Consider the following 17,328-nt stretch of genomic DNA (forward strand, 5'->3'; position numbering starts at 1 on the left):
AACCCACAGCACATCAGCAAAAGAACACCATCCCCATGGGGAAGCATGGTGGAAATATCATCATACTTTAGGGCTAGTTTTCTTCAGCTGAAACTGGGGCTTTAATCAGGGTGGAGAGAATAATGAATAGCTCCAAATACCAGTCAATTTTTGTGCAAAAACCTTAAGGCTTCTGCTAGAACACTTAAGATGAAGAGGAATTTCACCTTTCAGCATGACAATGACCAAAAACAAACCTCCAGATCAACAAAGGAATGGCTTCACCAAAACAAGTTCAAGATTTTGAACTTAAACTGGAGTCCAGACCTAAATCCAATCAAAAATCTGTGGGGTGACCTGAAGAGAGCTGTGCACAGAAGATGCCCAGTCAATTTTGACAGAGTAAGAATGCATTTGCAAGGAAGAATGGCAAAATATTACTAAGTCAAGATGTGCCAAACTGATTGAGTCTTACCCAAAAAGACTGAATTTTTTATTTTCCCCCTAAAATGATTCTTTGTGTTTTCCCCTTTAATTAATAGGTTAAAATTTCACAGTCAAGGTAGAACTGGTTCTGACATGATGTGTGGTTTAATATATATATATATATAGTATCAGATTAACTAATTTGGTTGTGTTTGGCATGGACACTCTTGTGGGTGTGACTTCATTCATTCATGCAGGAGTTTTGCCGCACACCCTGGCAGCTGTTTGGACTTCTTTTGGAAGATATATAATTTTATTGCTTTCACCTTGAGCTGAAGCTGAAAGTGAATCATCAAGTTAATAAATCCAGCTGCTGTAAGGATGGATTTATGATTTATGAAACCATAAATCATCTTTGAAACATCAGAGGTTTTCCTAATTTGAACTGATGTTTGTATTCCTTTTCTGCACTCCTGACTTTTACTCAGGATCCGAAGTCAGAGAAACACCAGGCCGTTTGTTTCTCGCCAAAATGGCAGGGATTCAGACATGGTAGGAAAGAACTCTGTGTTCATTCACAGCCATTCAACCACCCTGTTGTAAAGCTGTCAGTATATGTGTACAACAGGAATGTTCAATGTGTTGTGGTGTATTATTCAGAATGAGAGATCTGTGAGTGTTGCCCGAGTTCACCAGATTTATCAGAGAGCATGCAAAGACTGGCATGTGTGTACTTATGCTCTATCATGCCACATCATGTGCCAAAGTATTTGCCACAATCTATACCCCTTCAGCGTTCTGAGGATATGTTATTTCAAGTTGACTCTCCTTTACACTCTTCCAAAGGAATGATCAGTGACAGCATGGAGCAACGTTTTAAGTGGTCACTGGTTGAGGATCAGAAAATTGGATCAAGGCTTTTGTTGAAATTTCTTATCTGTGTTCATCTACTTCATCTATATATCTTAGATGTTTACTTTACAGAAACACTCTTAGTGACGGCTAATGCATCAGTGTAAAATACGAACCTATAAAGTGCATTCAAAGTTAGATGTTTATATTGAACGTTATCAGGGACTGTATGTAATTTGGCAGCCATGACTTCAGACTACTTGCTTTTTATACACAGTATTCATTGTATCATTGTTGGCACCAGTCATGACAGTATAGCAATATGCCTTTCAGACTTGTCTCCACCTGGTTGAAATCCTTGTGCCGAAATGCACGTTGGAGAAAGCAGAGAAATCTTCAGATGTTACAGATGAAGGTGTGGAGACAGAAAATCAGGGCAGGAGAGAACAGCTTGGTGACCAGCTTAGGGGCTGTTGGGCAAATTGCCTGATAGGTACAGTAATGGGATGTCATATTTAAAAATCCAGAGAAAGAGAAAGAATGAATCCTATCTTCCCAAGCAAGGTGTGTGTATGTATGCATCTGTGTGTTGGGAAACCTGTTGCAGCAGGTCTCTCCCTGCCATGGTTGTGTGGCTCCTGTAGGTTGGCTCTGAGCCAGAGGGAGCGATATCTGTTAACACTGTTTCAGCTGAAACTTCATTTAGCACAGTGAGTTCGATCATTTTGCACAGTGAGCTAGAGTAGAGAGTTAAAGAACAAGAGGGAAAGACAGACAGGTCAAGAGCCCTTCCTAAGCAGCTTTAAGGGGGCGTTCATGTTTGTGGGTGTGCATGTGAATGATATGCTTATTATGGGCTGAAGCATGCGAAAGTCTGAATGGAACAAGATCTGAGGAGGGCATTTGCTAGATATACTGTAAGGTAAGTCATATCAGCTATGACAGTGGATTTTGAAATGCATGATACAGACTACTCATGATAATTCAAGAAGCACAATGATGCAATGTCATATTTATAACCTATTTCACAACTAATTATGCTAATTCAGTCTATCAGCTGCTATTATATATATATATATATATATATATATATATATATATATATATATATATATATATATATATATATATATATATATATATATATATAATTTTCTTAAATGTTAAGTCAAAAGGAGGCAACTTCATGTCACACAAAAGGCCACAGGAAGGGCAAACTCAGTGATAGCTGCAGCTGGTGTAATACTAATGTAGTCTGGAATTCTAACATGTGTTTATTGATTTGACATTGGGACTTTGTTAGTGATAAACTGGAACTAAAATATGACCCAAAATATTTAAAAACCATTTATACATACTTGACATGAATTACAGAATGCTACCTTCATGTCCCTTTCTATTATTTCTTGCATTGTAATAAACAATAAACAACTTTTAAATATGTGCAGCAAATGCAATGCATTACTTTAATTCTTAACATGGAATATTATTTAAGGTTTAAGTAATGGAGGTTTATTTCTCATTAGCATACCATCAATTCTTTGGTAGTTTTTTAAGAGCACTTGTCACAGGTTTGTGTACAAGTAGTTGCATGTGTAGAAAGTATACTGGAGCATTCCAGTAGAGCGATAAAATCAGTATACTCATATAACTGTCCACATAAATGTCCTCAAAATTGTGTAAAATAAGGATACATTTTAAACATCATACCGCACACTGTTTTAAAGATTTCTAAGTGAATTACAGTATAATAATATTAAATTGAGGGATTATCAGACAGATTAACCTAAAGTACTTTTCAGACTATTGTATTGTATTATTTCTGTAAACTGCAAAACACTGCAAAATGTGACATTTATGTTGACTTGGTGACACCACATTGACTTGATGTGGTGACATTTATGAAATGCATCAAAGTCAGAAATGGTTAAACTTTTAAGTCTTTGTGTGACAATGGAAACAGTAGGTTTGGCATGTTTTTTTAGGCAGTGGACCATAACTATAAAATGAAGTCAGAAAGACATTTGGAAATCTCAGGATCTAAAATCAATGAGAGAGCTAAACTTGTTCTACACATGTACTGTAGGTCGTTCCAGCACAACAGCAATAACCAGGACCTCTTTTTCTTTGCCCTATAAAACCATAAATCAGTCTACACTAACCTGTCAAATTATGCAATTTAGCTCCCTCTTTTCTCAGATTATTGTTTTTTGTTTTTTTTTACTGTTTAAAAAATTATACCTTTAAAGCCAAATGATGCACACAAGTAATGAATGATTTGTGATAGATGTTTAATGGTTAAGAGTTGATTACTTGTCTGTCATATAGATTTATGATGTAGTATGCTAAAGCAAGATCACATGGCAAATAGTCTGCACTTATATAGCGCTTTTATCCAAAGCACTTTACACTGTGTCTCATTCACCCATTCACACACACACACACTCACACACCAATGGTAGCAGAGCTGCCATGCAAGGTGCCAACTTGCCATCGGGACACTTCGGCACGTGGAGTCATGTGGGCCAGGAATTGAACCGCCAACCGTACGATTAGTGGACAACCCGCTCTACCACCTGAGCCATATGCCAGCGTGATAGCCCTCTATGCTGGAAATGCTTACGAAGCATAAGAGTACACATGCAGTTATTATGCAATAAGGCATGCTATAGTAAACACTGTATATGATATTTAGAATAGTTCAATTCAATGTCAAAGTGTTTTCTGGAATAGCAGAATAACATTCCCAGAATAACACTTTCACCAGCAACACATAGTTATGTCAAGTATTGCTGTCATGACACATCAAATATAATGTTTTCACAGCACAGAAAGAGTAATTTGGCTAGTATATAGTGACAGACAAACCACAGAAGAGTCAGATCTGCAGGAAGAGCGGTGTGGCACTTATTTTGATGCTTCTGACATTTGCTCTCACTGAATTGCACATCAGAGAAACATTTAAAAAGCAACTTTAACAGCCAAAGTGCAGAGAGGGCAAATAAAAAAAAAAAAAATACTACTGACATGATGAATGATATGGTAAAGGGAGAAACACAGTCCATTTGAAATGTCAATCAAAACTAGGTAGGGAAACAAATTCTACAGGATGTTGCATTGACATGTATGAAACAAGTCAGAGATCAGTGAGGTAAATACTTGTTAGATTCACTGTGGTGAAAGTCCAACTGTGTGCACTGATACGTGACAGGATCTGCAACACAATGCACACTAGGCAAGCTGAGCATTGAATGTACTCAAAAATTATTAAACACATTAATGATATGTTTCAAATGAGTAAAAAAAAAAGAAACTATTCACACACTATAGTTTAGTAAAAGATTAAACCCAAACTAAACAAGTCCTACATGCAAGCAATATAAATTTAAAGCAAGTGATCCCAGTAGACACCGGATCAGATATCATTGAACTCAAGCAGGACGTGAGCTATTCTGTCTGCTCAGCCTTTTCCTTTTTGTACACCGAACTGCTTTCAATCAAGTCACAGAGGTAAAGACATAAAGCATAAAGACATCTCAACTTCCTCTACAAGTCTCACTTACACTGTCACTGTGTTCCGCATGAAGTCCAACTCACCCATCTCTCTTTCACTTCATCTCCATTCTGCAGATAAATTTGCCTTTCTGTGACAAATGCTTCATGGTTTGTTGGTTATTTTAATGAGTCTCTTTCCCCTCTCAGGCTCTTACTGTAAGTGAACAGAGACAGCGTTTCCAGTAACTCACCTGTGGACACGTGTCTTACTTGTTCTGTGATCAGGTATCAGACGTATAAAATAAGAAATATATATTCCCTCATTGCAAAATTGCAGGCAGACAGTTTCACTGTTAGGCTGACTGAAAATGCTGAAAATACACATATACTTGAGAAAGAATTTCAGTGACTGTTAAGAAGTTACACAATGATGAAAGTGGGCAGAACAGCTGACCGCTAATTCTGGACATATTGAGATCTGAGACAATAAAATTACAGCAAAATATAAGGGGTGTGAAGCAGGAAGTCTGTGATTTTTTTTAAAAAAGAAAAATGATCAAAATTATTATAATTATTGACTTTCAAAAGTTAGCCTGTTTGTTCACTTGAATGAAATGGGTATAATTAAACAATATCACCCTGGACTTGAGGTGTTCTGCTGGTGATAACTCAAGAACAAATAATTCTATGCCTTTAATAAATAGCCAAAAATATTATTATATTATTGTACACATACACTCCTGGGCAAAAAAAAACCAAAACAAAAAACAAAAACAAAAAACAAGCAAAAAAATGGGCCAAGACCAAAATGGCAAAATATTAAGCTTTTAATAATCTTAACAACAAATCACTGGTCAGGAAATTAGCAAAAATTAAACAAAATAAATAAAGTAACTTGGCGATGTTTAAGCCTTGCGAGCTTAAGCCTTGTGGGTAAACTTACAAACAGCTTTTTCATTTTTATTAATTTATTTATTTATTATTTTTTACATTTTATTTTGATTTCATTTTAATTTTGTACACCCAGACATGTGTTAGCTTGAATTTTACATCAAACATTTTAATCATGATCATGATTTTACCTTTGTGTACAAGAAGACTTTATAAGTGAGTTTCCCTGTTTCTAGCTTTTCCCCACACAGTTCACAAGTAAGTGAGCAAATAGTATCACAGGAAGTCTCATTAGTGCATTTGTTGAATTCATGCTACTTTTCTGACCAACGATTTGGTGTTAAGACCATTAAAACTTAATATTTTACCATTTTGGGCTTAGCCCATTTTTTTTGCACAGGAGTGTATAAATAATTAGTATAATATGTGAATACTGGGGTTATGTTTGGAAGGTTGAACACTTTTGGGATGAACTGGAATGCTGACTGAGCCCCAGGTCTCCTCACCCAACATCAGTGCCTGACCTCACTAATGCTCTTTTGGCTGAATGAACAAAAATCCCCACAGCCACACTCAAGAGTTGAGGTTATTATAATGCAAAAGGGGGACTAAATCTGGTATGGGATGTTGAAAAAGCACATATGAGTGTGATGGTCAGGTGTCCACAAAATTTTGGCCATATAGTGTATATCAGCCCAGTAACAAAGAGGGAAAAAAAGTTCACATACAACTTATTTGCTGAAAATACGCTGTAGGTGAACATTTTGTTCTAAGAGACTGGATGGTAAAATATACCAAGCTTGATCATTCAGAATGCCTCCATCAGAATAACAGAGAAAATGCTAAAATGACTCAAGACAAAGTTAAAATAAGTCACAAGAATGTTATTTGAGAAAAAGTTGAAAAGCATCTGATATTAATGATTTTAAATATCACAAGTTATTAGGTATATAAAAAATTTAATACATTTTAACTACTTTCCAAAGCACCACCACCAGAACCAAAAAGAAATAAATAAAAACACCATCTTCTTTGTTCCAAACAATAATGTGTTGTTAGTATTAAAACTATTACCATCAATCACAATATGCTGTTCAATGTACTGTGAAAGTAAAAACTATTTTCAAGAATAATTACTTAATTTCTTTTTATTTGTATCATGATGGATGTTAGTAGTTTTTTGTGTGTTTGAACACAAAATATGTGTTAATGTCTGTTGGAACTTTTTTGTATGCTGATGGTAACCAACTAAATGTAGAAACTGAACTGTTATAGCACACTTAAGTAACTCCACTATAATCTTCAGCGGTAATGTTACTACAATAACGCTAACCCAACAGTATTTCTGAGAGGATTGACTGATTTAACCCTTTCTCACACCACTACTGTGGAGTGTGTCATCACAAAGAAATTCAATACTGAACATGGGCACCCCCAAAACAGGTAGAAATTCCATTTTTTGTTCTGAGCTCAAAGGCGTGACTCGGGAGTTCGATCCTACAGGACCCAACAAGAACAACAACAACAACAAAAAAAACCCAACACAGCAGTGGTATTTAATAACAAAATTAATAATAATACAATAAAATAATAAAAAATAATAGTCATAACCATTTTAACAACTGCACACAGTCATCTTTGTTGTTTTCCATGACAAGGTTAAACATGGCAGCTAGTTCTGCATCATTTGCAAATGAATCGGCTCTTTGAGTCAGATCATGTAGTTGAGTATTGGGAGTCTACTCCCAAATTGTGTATTTTGGCTATTAACAGGAAAAAAATATACAGTACTGTGCAAAAGTCTGTTAGAGATTTTTATTTTATGACTTCTAAATTATCTAGTCAGTACAAAAAACGTTTTAGATTTTCAAACATTATTTTTCCAGTACAAAAGTAAAAACAGAAACGTTACAGAAACATGTTTGTATGTAGCTAGTTCTGCAAGATGCTCAGTAAAAGTTACCAGCTAATATCCTTCTAAAACTGCACAAATTGTACCCGAGACTACTCTTTTATTTATTTATTTATTTATTTATTTATTTATTTATTTTTAAAGCAAAGGGTCGTCACACCAAATATTGACTTTGTTTAATTTATTATAGTTTATAGTGCTCGTTATAGTACTTTTTAAATGTAGAAACATTTAATTTGATTATTTTTGAAGGCATCCTCCTTTCTCTACAGAATTTCTTTGCATGTGCCTTTTGAAAGACTTTTGCACAGTACTGTATCAATTTAAAAGTATTTTTTCTTTTTACCCAATCATTTTGTATACTATGAGTAAACCTTTGCTTCCTGTTAGTTGTAACATTGTAATGCATACATTAAACAACTACAGTTCTGAACTGGTCTGCCCTAATGCAATAATAAATATTACTAGTATGATTAATTCTTCCTAGGGTTCATCTTACTGGGGACAGATGTCTACAAATCCAGGATCTTTCTCATCTGCAGTCAGCAGCAGCCTACCCAAAAGCATTCAGGATGCACTGCTGGAATCACCCAGTCTGCAAGTGCCACGGTCACAGGTCTGACTTAAACCTAGTAACCTAGTAAAAAAACCCTGATATGATTATATGCTCAGTTCCTGTGTTTGAGATGCTCTGTGTCTTCTAAGGGGTTATTGCTGCCAGGCAGCTGCATGCATGAGTATGCACATGCTTCATGCCTCTGTAGCTTGAAGAGGCCATGAACCTCAACACAAGGCACCATCTAAGGACAAGGTGCCCTGGAGGCACAGTGCCTGAATTTAACTTTGTCAGATTTATTTAATTTATTTTAATATGTGACAGCTCATATATCACATCAAATGCTTTCATGTAATCATTATCAGATAAAGGGGCCAAACATTTCTTTGCATTTTTATGCCGTCTTTTAGAGTAAAACTAGGACAGCAGGTGATGTCCTCTCATGATTGAAAGTAACTTTTATTTCTGTCTAATTTGAAAGTGGAAAGATATATTTCTAATTTGAAAGTAAAAGATAAAAACAGAAAAAAAATACAAGCTGTTTTAAAGACTTTTTATGTTTTGATCTTATAAATTTAAGCGAGCTGATGTGCTTGCTGATGATTAAGATTAAGAATTACAGCCTCACAATTTATTACATTAGTGATATGTTGTGGTTGACACTTTCGCTTTGCTGTGGCATGTCTAGTGTCTGAAATCCAGCAGCGCTCAGGGCTCTGTCACCAGCTCTCAGAGAGACAGCGTCCTCTACAGGCTGAAGAGTGGGGCTGCAGAGCACTTCAGAAGACACAGTGTGGATGGGAGTTGTATGGACCTGGAGTCCGAATCAAGCAAGGACAAGCGCTATCACCCTTATGGGAGGCAGTACAGTGATGGAGAAGTCATTGGATCTTCGCTGTATTGCTGCCTCAGGGAGAGTAAACTATCAGAATCCCTTACTCCAGCTAACACTGACATCACAGACCTACAAGAGCAGAATTGCTGGACTTCACTCAGCACCACTTTACAGTCCTCTATGTTTATGGTAAGAGGTTAAATAGAGTGAGTTTTTGTTGATCTTTCAAGATTAATAATTATTGAACATCTTGAGTGTGATCCATATTCAGTTTGGTAAGTAAATGGTGGCAAAATAGTTTACATTCATTGATTTAAAATTAATATGTGGCAAAATATTTTATTATTCCTAGGAGATGGCTTTGGGGTCAGTCATGTCAAGACAATTTACAAAATCAGTATTATTCAGTTCAATGTACTACACATGGTATTTTAGTCAAAAATAAGTTACATAAACTGGAGAATATTTTATTCTCCTGTGGTGTTATTTTTAGTGTAACTCACAAATGAACATGGTTTTGTAAGGTTTTACCTGCATGCCAGTCATCTACATATATGATGACAGAAGAGAGCAGATTTGAAGCATCAGCTGATTTTCAAAAGAAAAGTGTATTGAGTTATACAATTTAGTGAGCTATTAGTATCTATTAGTGAGCTACTGATAATGATCACAACAAAATCAAAACAGATTCAAAATATTCACAGATCAAAAATCCACTTTCTAATGATATCTAAATGTAGATTACAGTACTGTTATACCTGCTGAAATGTCAAAAACGCTGACGTCCCAGATCTCAAATTGAGTCTTTAAGCTTGTAACCTTTATAACCTTATAATACTAATCTCATGAACTTTAGCTTGTAGCCAGCATCCAGAAAAGGTCAAATGTTTTTAATCCTTCATGGGAGAAAGACTGTTTCATTTTTGTTTACTTCATAATAGCAAAGTAGGATATTGAATTAATATTTAGCATTTTAGAAATAACCTACTGTCATTCTTATTTGGGTCACCACAGCATACTTTGTAATAGTATCCCAAAAGAAATCCACCAATGGTGACGAACCTGAAAGCAGGCAAGGGGCAGGTTAAAAAAAAAAAAAAAGTAATGTAGCAGTCTTTAAGGAGGAAGGTGTAGATAGAGAATGAGCCTGTCAGATCATTGAGTAGTCAAATCTTGCCAGTGCAGTTGCATTGCCAGCGGCTAGACTTATTTGAGTACAAGAATGTTAGACAGGCAGATGTGATTGCAGATAACTCCACTCTAGAGCAATATTAACATTAATGAATTACTTTGTATATATATGTGCCAAATAATCTTACGGGCTGTTTTCGGGGCAGGGAGCTGAAGAGAGCACGGATCAAATGCAAAACAGGCCTGAGGATCCACCTAATTATTCCTCGTCTACCCACAGTGCATACAGCACCCTCAGGCCCCTGCACCAACAGGTAAGCTGTGTGTGTCTCCATATGCATACTTTGTATAAGTATACGCAGTTATATGCAGTGATAGGTTGTGAAATTTTTTCATGCACTGTGGAGAACAATGAAGACATTTATCCAGTTCCTACTTCTGTTGTCCCAGTGCATTCTTATTTACCCTGAAAAGCCAATATCAGTCCCACAGCTGACCTCATAACATGTATCAACAAGAAATGCCTCATTTGATAACAGAGGGATCGTTTGGAAGTGTTTCATACTTGCAATCAAAACATTGGCAGAATTTTCTCTTACATATTCTTAATGACAGAATAGAAAAAAAAAACAGTACAAGACAGCTCAACATGTGTACAGTGTCTTAGGAAATTAATGTGCGGTTTTGAAGAAACTCTGGGCAAACAGTTTTGTGATTCAGCCATGATTCAAAATTATTTGCAGAAATGACAATGGATTACAAGCTCGGAATGCATCTTTTATTGTACTTGTTCAGCACACAATTGAAAAAACTGTCACTGCGTGGAATTTACTGCATGGCATTCACTTTAATGCATTTTCTCCAGTTTCCAGGCGAATATTCATCGGGAGGACTAGACGTCAGCTCATGCTATTCTTACCAAAGCCTCTCTCCACAAACCAGTCGAGATGGTTCAGTCCAGCCGCAATACCCCAAACCCATCTACTCCTATAGGTAAGTACACAAGCCTCCTTCATCCTGTGCTGAAGTAACACACCTGCCCTCAACAAATCACTCCCTGAGGCATGCAGGTGTGCGGAAGTATGTACTCAGTTTATGACATCTGAGCTTAATATTTTCCTATAGTGCAGACATTTGAAGATACAATATCAGCGATTTAGCTCAATTTATTTTCTGAGACACCCCAGTCTGCAGCATATAAATGGAGCTTTGTTTTTTGTCAAGCCTAGAATTCCTGTAATGAATTGTTTTACATTCATTTACAAATGAATTATTTGTAATTATTTGTACAAAAATGCGCAAATAAATCAGGTTTTTGGATTATAATAAAGTATTACCACTACAACGTTATAATATTGTGGAGTCATGGAGGCATACATTACAGTATTGGGAATCAGTACAGGACAGTATTGGCATTTCAGCACAGAGGAATGCTTGTCAACATTTTCATTGCTATTCCACTTCCACTTCCATGAGATTTTAAAACAGGAAGACGAAAATAGCGGAAAAAAGCTCAAAATTAACCAGTTTTCTCCTACAATTCCAATGAATAGATGCTAAGATTGTCTTTTATGATGTGCGATACGAACACCTCTGTTAAAATCTCAGAAAATGTAGTTTAGTGTTTCTTTAACAAACCGGAAACTTCATCTTAATACACCCTAATGTTAACAAAATACAAAGTAAGGTTAGACAGGTACTAATTGATGTTTGTTTATTCGATCCATGACTAAAATTAAATTCACAATTGTACTAAATGTTGATTACTTACTGAACTTTGGTATCTAGGTGTAAATATTGAGACTTGCTTCAGCCTCAGTTCTCAATTTTTTCAAACGAACTTGTTAATTAAGGTGTTGATTTATTGTAGAATTAATTTTCAAATTTTTAGTTGAATCTTTAGTTTAATTGGTTTATTACTATTTATTAATACACGTTAGTTACTTTGTTAATGTTCTTATGGTGTTATTAATGCTGATTCATGATGTATTCCTGTTAAATAATGTGCTAATGTCAGTTAAGGGAATGTTAATGTCAAATGTTACTATTAGCTCTATTATAAAGTCTCACTGAATGTTAACGCGTGGAGTTCAGGACTTGTGTGGTTTATATAACAGTCTGAGTGCTGCATGCCGAGCATGTTCAGCCTGGCAGTAATGGAGTCATTAGACTGTATTAGAGTCTTGGTGTATGTTTTTGTGGCTCATAAAATCTCAATTCCCCATGTTATCTAAACACAGAAAGTTTAAATATAATAATTGATCAATTAGTAATCTAAACGTTTCCTCATATTTTTTTTCAGCATTCTTATTTTCATGGCTCTGAGGAATAGCAGGACTGGCAGCCTGCCTGTGAGTGAGATCTACAGTTTCATGACAGAGCACTTCCCCTACTTCAAGGTAGGGGCCTTCACTGGCCTTACCTCTTAACTCCTGCAATGCTGCTCTGTCCCATGATCATGCTACAGAAGGATCTCCTACTTATATTTATTTCTTAGCGTTTTGGTAGGGAACTGACACACTTTTTTACTGATCTTCATGGAAAAAACTATGTTTCTTTATGAAAATGATATATTAGGTATGTACATGGCATGCCTTTCCACTGCTCCTGGGGACAACATCCTGGCAGAGTCCCAGTCATGATCAATGATAGAATCTCAAACACAAATGGAGCTGCCTTGGGCTATGACCCGTTATGGCTTGATTTCTATGCCTTCTCCTGCTGACTTGGTTTGGCCTTAGACAGGCTTAACTAAGGAAGAGATTAACATGGCACTGTGTTGGTTGCACGGCAGGTAAACACAAGTTCAGTCAGCAGCTCCAACCATTTTACACTACTGTACTATACAATGTGTGAATGTGTAATCATAGAACATGTTTATATTCATTTTTACTTTGGTATGTGAATGACATAATAATATTACTCTTCTGTGTGTAAGGCACATTTTTTTCTGTGATGTCAATACTTTAACTTGGTAAATGGTCTGCACTTATATAGCGCTTTTTTTAACCTTAGCGGTTCCAAAGCGCTTTACACTGTGTCTCATTCACACATTCGCACACACACTCACACACCAATGGTAGCAGAGCTGCCATGCAAGGCGCTAACTTGCCATCGGGAGCAACTTGGGGTTCAGTGTCTTGCCCAAGGACACTTCGGCATGTGGAGTTATGCGGGCCGGGAATCGAACCTCCAACCCTACGATTAGTGGACAACCCGCTCTACCACCTGAGCCACAGCCACCCCAACTACATTAAGTAGTCTTATTTATGGTACAGTATTTCATATACATATATATTATATATATAAATAATATATGTTCTTTGCATATTTACTTATAAACTGAATGATTGGCATGGGTAATGATGGCGCCATTCAGTATTTTTCTTAAGAGCTGCCAAGCATCAGTCATGAGTAGTCTCCAGGCATAATTTAAATTGATGCAAAGGTTAAATTCCTTATGTATTATCTCAGGATTGGTTTTGGTTGTGAAATTAAATGAGCCCTCTTGCAGTATGAATCACAATAAAGAAAAGGGAAACTTGTTTGTGGAAACCTGATGAAAATGACAAACAATTACTTCTGCACCACTATGTCAAACCTCAAGTAACCTTGACTTCTCTTATCTGCTCCAGATCTGCCATTTAGTCATCTTTAGACATTTTTAGACATCTTTCCAAAGTTTGTAAACAGACACCACTTTTCAAAGACCTGAGCCCTTTAAAGACTTTGTACCTTTACATGACAGCATGTCCTGCATGTAGAGAGGCAATATTCTTCCCGGTCTCAGATTTCATTTCTGCTCGATCAGACAGCACCCGATGGCTGGAAGAACTCAATCCGTCACAACCTCTCCTTGAACAAGTGCTTCGAGAAAGTTGAGAACAAGAAGGGGAACTCGTCACGGAAGGGCTGCCTGTGGGCTCTCAACCCAGCCAAAGTGGAGAAGATGCAAGAAGAACTGCAGAAGTGGAGGAGGAAGGATCCTGTGACAGTACGAAGGAGCATGGCCAGACCAGGTGAGCACAGCTTGGCTGATGGGAGGTACACAGTGAGACTTATTATTAATAATATCGTTACTTTTTTTTCCATTTCATTTGAAAGAGAATGTGTTTGAATTGTAGAACATTTTCAGGCACATACTTTCACCAGCCACTTTATAGGGAACACCTCCACAGTGGGCACTGGCTTACCGTAATTGTCTAGTTTTGAGATGCTCTTCTGCTCACCACAGTTGTATAGAGTGTTTATTTGAGTTACCGTAACATTCCCGTCAGCTTGAACCAATCTGGACATTCTCCTCTGACCTCCCTCTTCAACAAGGTGTTTCTGCCTGCAGAATTGCTCCGCCGTGGACTGCTGTGTGTTAAAATCCCAGGAGATCAGCAGTTTTGAAATACTCAAACTAGCCATTATAAAAGCTATGGTCAAAGTCACTGAGATCACATTTCCCCCCATTCTGATGTTTGATGTGAACATTAACTGAAGCTCTTGCATGCTTTTATACATTGCACTGCTGTCACATCATTAGCTTATTAAATAATTTGAATAATTACATGAATGAGCAAGGGTACAAGTGTTCCTATTAACACATGCTGAGTGTATATCCTATGGTTTGTATTTAATTTTTGTCATATAAGCCATGGAAGTTGTCAGCAGTGTTACTGCCAATCATACAATTCTTCAGGTCCTTAATTATGTGCACTTTCACACAAGTGGTGTTTGTTTTATTGTAATTAGTGAGGAATAAAGTTAAATATCTTTTGTGCATATTCCAAACAATAGTGTCTCATTCTTGCAGAGTTACTGGATCATCTTCTGGGTGATAGACCAGAGAAGCCCAGGTCCCTGTCTGCCCACCTCAGCAACCACACCCACTCTCAGTTTCCCAGAGTCAGCCTGCCTCCCCCATACACACCCACTACTCACCAAAGAAGACCATACTACAGTTATTACACTTTACCATCACAAACTGTCTCCCAGCAGCTCCCATACCTGCCCTCTAGTCCCCCAAGCTTCTCATTCTACCCCTCCATTCCCCAGCAGCCCAGCACACAGTTGCCACCTAGGACTGGCAGCCTGGACTCACCCTTACCTGCACAAACACCGCCAAGCTACAGTGCTGCTCTACAGGCCAGCCACAGTGCTTTGGGCAGCATGCAGGAGCTCCTCATGGAGGGGGACCTGAGTAATGACGTAGACATGCTCAATCCAAGCCTAACGGACCTGCAACTCCATGGTAGGAAGTCAGCCATACAAACAGAAAAAACTTACTACACAAGCCGTCTTTGGGCTTGGTGATCAAATATTTCCATTTGAATGTTTCTATAAGGGTATGGCAGTATATTACAATATGAAAATCATTGATAGTGGTATTACTCATGATATCAGGAAAAGGTTATTAAGGCAGCATAATGGTGCAATTCCAGGGTCTGGGGTGAAATCTGTCTATGCAGAGGTTTACATTCTCCTTGTGTCTGTATGTTTTACTCTCATTTCCTCCCACCTGAATCTACCTTGACCAAGATAAAGTGATTACTGAAAATGAATAGATAAATAAAATATCCTTATTTCCAAATGCAGTGAGCCACAAAGATATGGTATGATATTTGGTAATACCTTATTTGGATAGTCCACTTTATAACAAGTCACAAACCATCTCAAGAACATGTCATAAAATGTATCAGAAGAGTCCACATGAACTGAACTTTTATTAGGGATTAGGGATTAGGGATGAGTCTATAAAGTGTGTATAGTTTATCTGTTAAATGTCAACCATCTAGCGGGGCATGGTGGCTTAGTGGTTAGTACACTTGCCTTGTACCTTTGGGGTTAGCGGGTTTGAATCCCACCTCTGCCCTGTGTGCATGGAGCTTGCATGCTTTGGGGGTTTCCTCTGCATACTCCAGTTTCCTCCACCATTCCAAAGACATGTGCTGTCGAATGATTAACATTTCAAAATTGTCTGTAGTGTGTAAATGTGTGATTGTGCCCTACAATGAGTTGGCATCCCATCCAAGGTGTCCCCTGCCTTGTGCCTTGCGTTCCCTGGGATAGGCTCCAGGCTCCCGGGTCCCCTGCGACCTTGTGTAGGATAAGTGGTATGAGTGGATGGATGGATGTCCATGTGTTGTTTAACAGTATTTGATAGACTGGTTGATGATAGTCACCAGGCAGGATGTAGACTGTTTGGTGTCTAGCAGATGATACAATTAAAGTGTTTCAGTGTGATGATGACTTGCACTGAGAACAAACACTCTTGATAAAATCTAGAACTTTGAAAGGTTCTGGGGGTACAGGTTAAGATTCAATGTAGAACTCTACAAATGAGTCGGAAAGGCTTCAATGGATGCAATAAACCCCTAACCATATGAAGAATAGTATTAGAGTGCTTTTAGGCAATATGGGAGAAGCACCTAGAAGATGGGCTATTATAAATTTTGAGAAAAAAAAATTCCAAATGAAAAATGACAACAATTGTATTTCTGTATTCCTATGATTAACTGTTGAAGAAGTTCATGATCTTATCTTTAGCTCTTTTAAGTTTGTTAATATACAATCTGACACATCATATCACTCTCTGCAGGTTATCTCTGGGAGGAGCTCAGGAATGACAGTTTGGCTTCAGACCCATTGACGCTTATGGACATGTCCACCATGTCTGACCAGCTCAGCCCTGATCATGTCGGGGATTATGGGAAGGGCTGTGTCTCAGGTAGTGGAGAGGTAAACACAGCTGGATCAGAAGCAGCACTGCAGGGGAGTGTTTCTGATCTCTACATCACTGGACTCTGTTCAAGCAACTTCACCAGTGCAGACAACATGTCAGGTCTCCATCCCACCATGACAAACACTCCGATTGCCCTGCTTTGAAGCGCTGTTTTCATTACAAAACCCTGTTCTACACTAAAATTCATAATCAGTCAGTATCAGTGAAATTGTATGCTGAATCACTGTTGGACTGAAAATCTTGACTTTAGTTTTATGAATTTTTTTTTTTTTTTTTTTTTTTTATGTTTAGGGTATAACCATTTAGAATACCAGTTAAGTATGGCAAAGCATTATCTAAATGCTGTGTGAAAAAGCTTTTTCAGGCTGTCACTCATTATCATTAGGTGTAGTTTACACAAGCAAAAGATAATCTTAGCACTGTATATCAAGATGCATTACTGCAAAAAAACATTTTGCACCATCCTAGTTGGCTGTGATGGCTTTTATTACTTGTCTGACAACTGAAATTTCTGCCTTACC

General features: G+C 37.4%; 1 protein-coding gene across 2 annotated transcripts; it reads left to right on the forward strand.

Annotated features, from left to right (window-relative positions):
• The first annotated feature begins 1,696 nt into the window (after positions 1-1,696).
• On the forward strand, positions 1,697-16,998 carry foxn1 (forkhead box N1). 2 transcript variants are annotated; one of them, XM_017491376.3, is made up of 10 exons: positions 1,697-2,179; positions 4,960-5,037; positions 8,043-8,171; positions 8,800-9,135; positions 10,284-10,391; positions 10,943-11,070; positions 12,380-12,476; positions 13,889-14,096; positions 14,879-15,316; positions 16,664-16,998. In XM_017491376.3, the coding sequence occupies exons 3-10, from the start codon at positions 8,064-8,066 to the stop codon at positions 16,948-16,950; spliced, it is 1,710 nt and encodes a 569-aa protein (XP_017346865.1). In that variant the 5' UTR covers positions 1,697-2,179; positions 4,960-5,037; positions 8,043-8,063; the 3' UTR covers positions 16,951-16,998. The 2 variants fall into 2 exon arrangements, with proteins under 2 accessions (XP_017346865.1, XP_017346866.1); XM_017491377.3 differs by lacking the exon at positions 4,960-5,037.
• Positions 16,999-17,328: the final 330 nt, after the last annotated feature.

The sequence above is a fragment of the Ictalurus punctatus genome, chromosome 17 (genome assembly GCF_001660625.3).
Source record: "Ictalurus punctatus breed USDA103 chromosome 17, Coco_2.0, whole genome shotgun sequence".
NCBI classification, from domain to species: domain Eukaryota; kingdom Metazoa; phylum Chordata; class Actinopteri; order Siluriformes; family Ictaluridae; genus Ictalurus; species Ictalurus punctatus.

Excerpts from the sequence above, each read along its gene's own strand:
- foxn1 (XM_017491376.3), top strand. The coding sequence starts at position 8,064 with ATGTCTACAAATCCAGGATCTTTCTCATCTGCAGTCAGCAGCAGCCTA. Across the intron at positions 8,172-8,799 it reads TGCAAGTGCCACGGTCACAG|TGTCTGAAATCCAGCAGCGC; the intron begins GTCTGACTTAAA and ends TGGCATGTCTAG. Across the intron at positions 11,071-12,379 it reads AAACCCATCTACTCCTATAG|CATTCTTATTTTCATGGCTC; the intron begins GTAAGTACACAA and ends ATTTTTTTTCAG.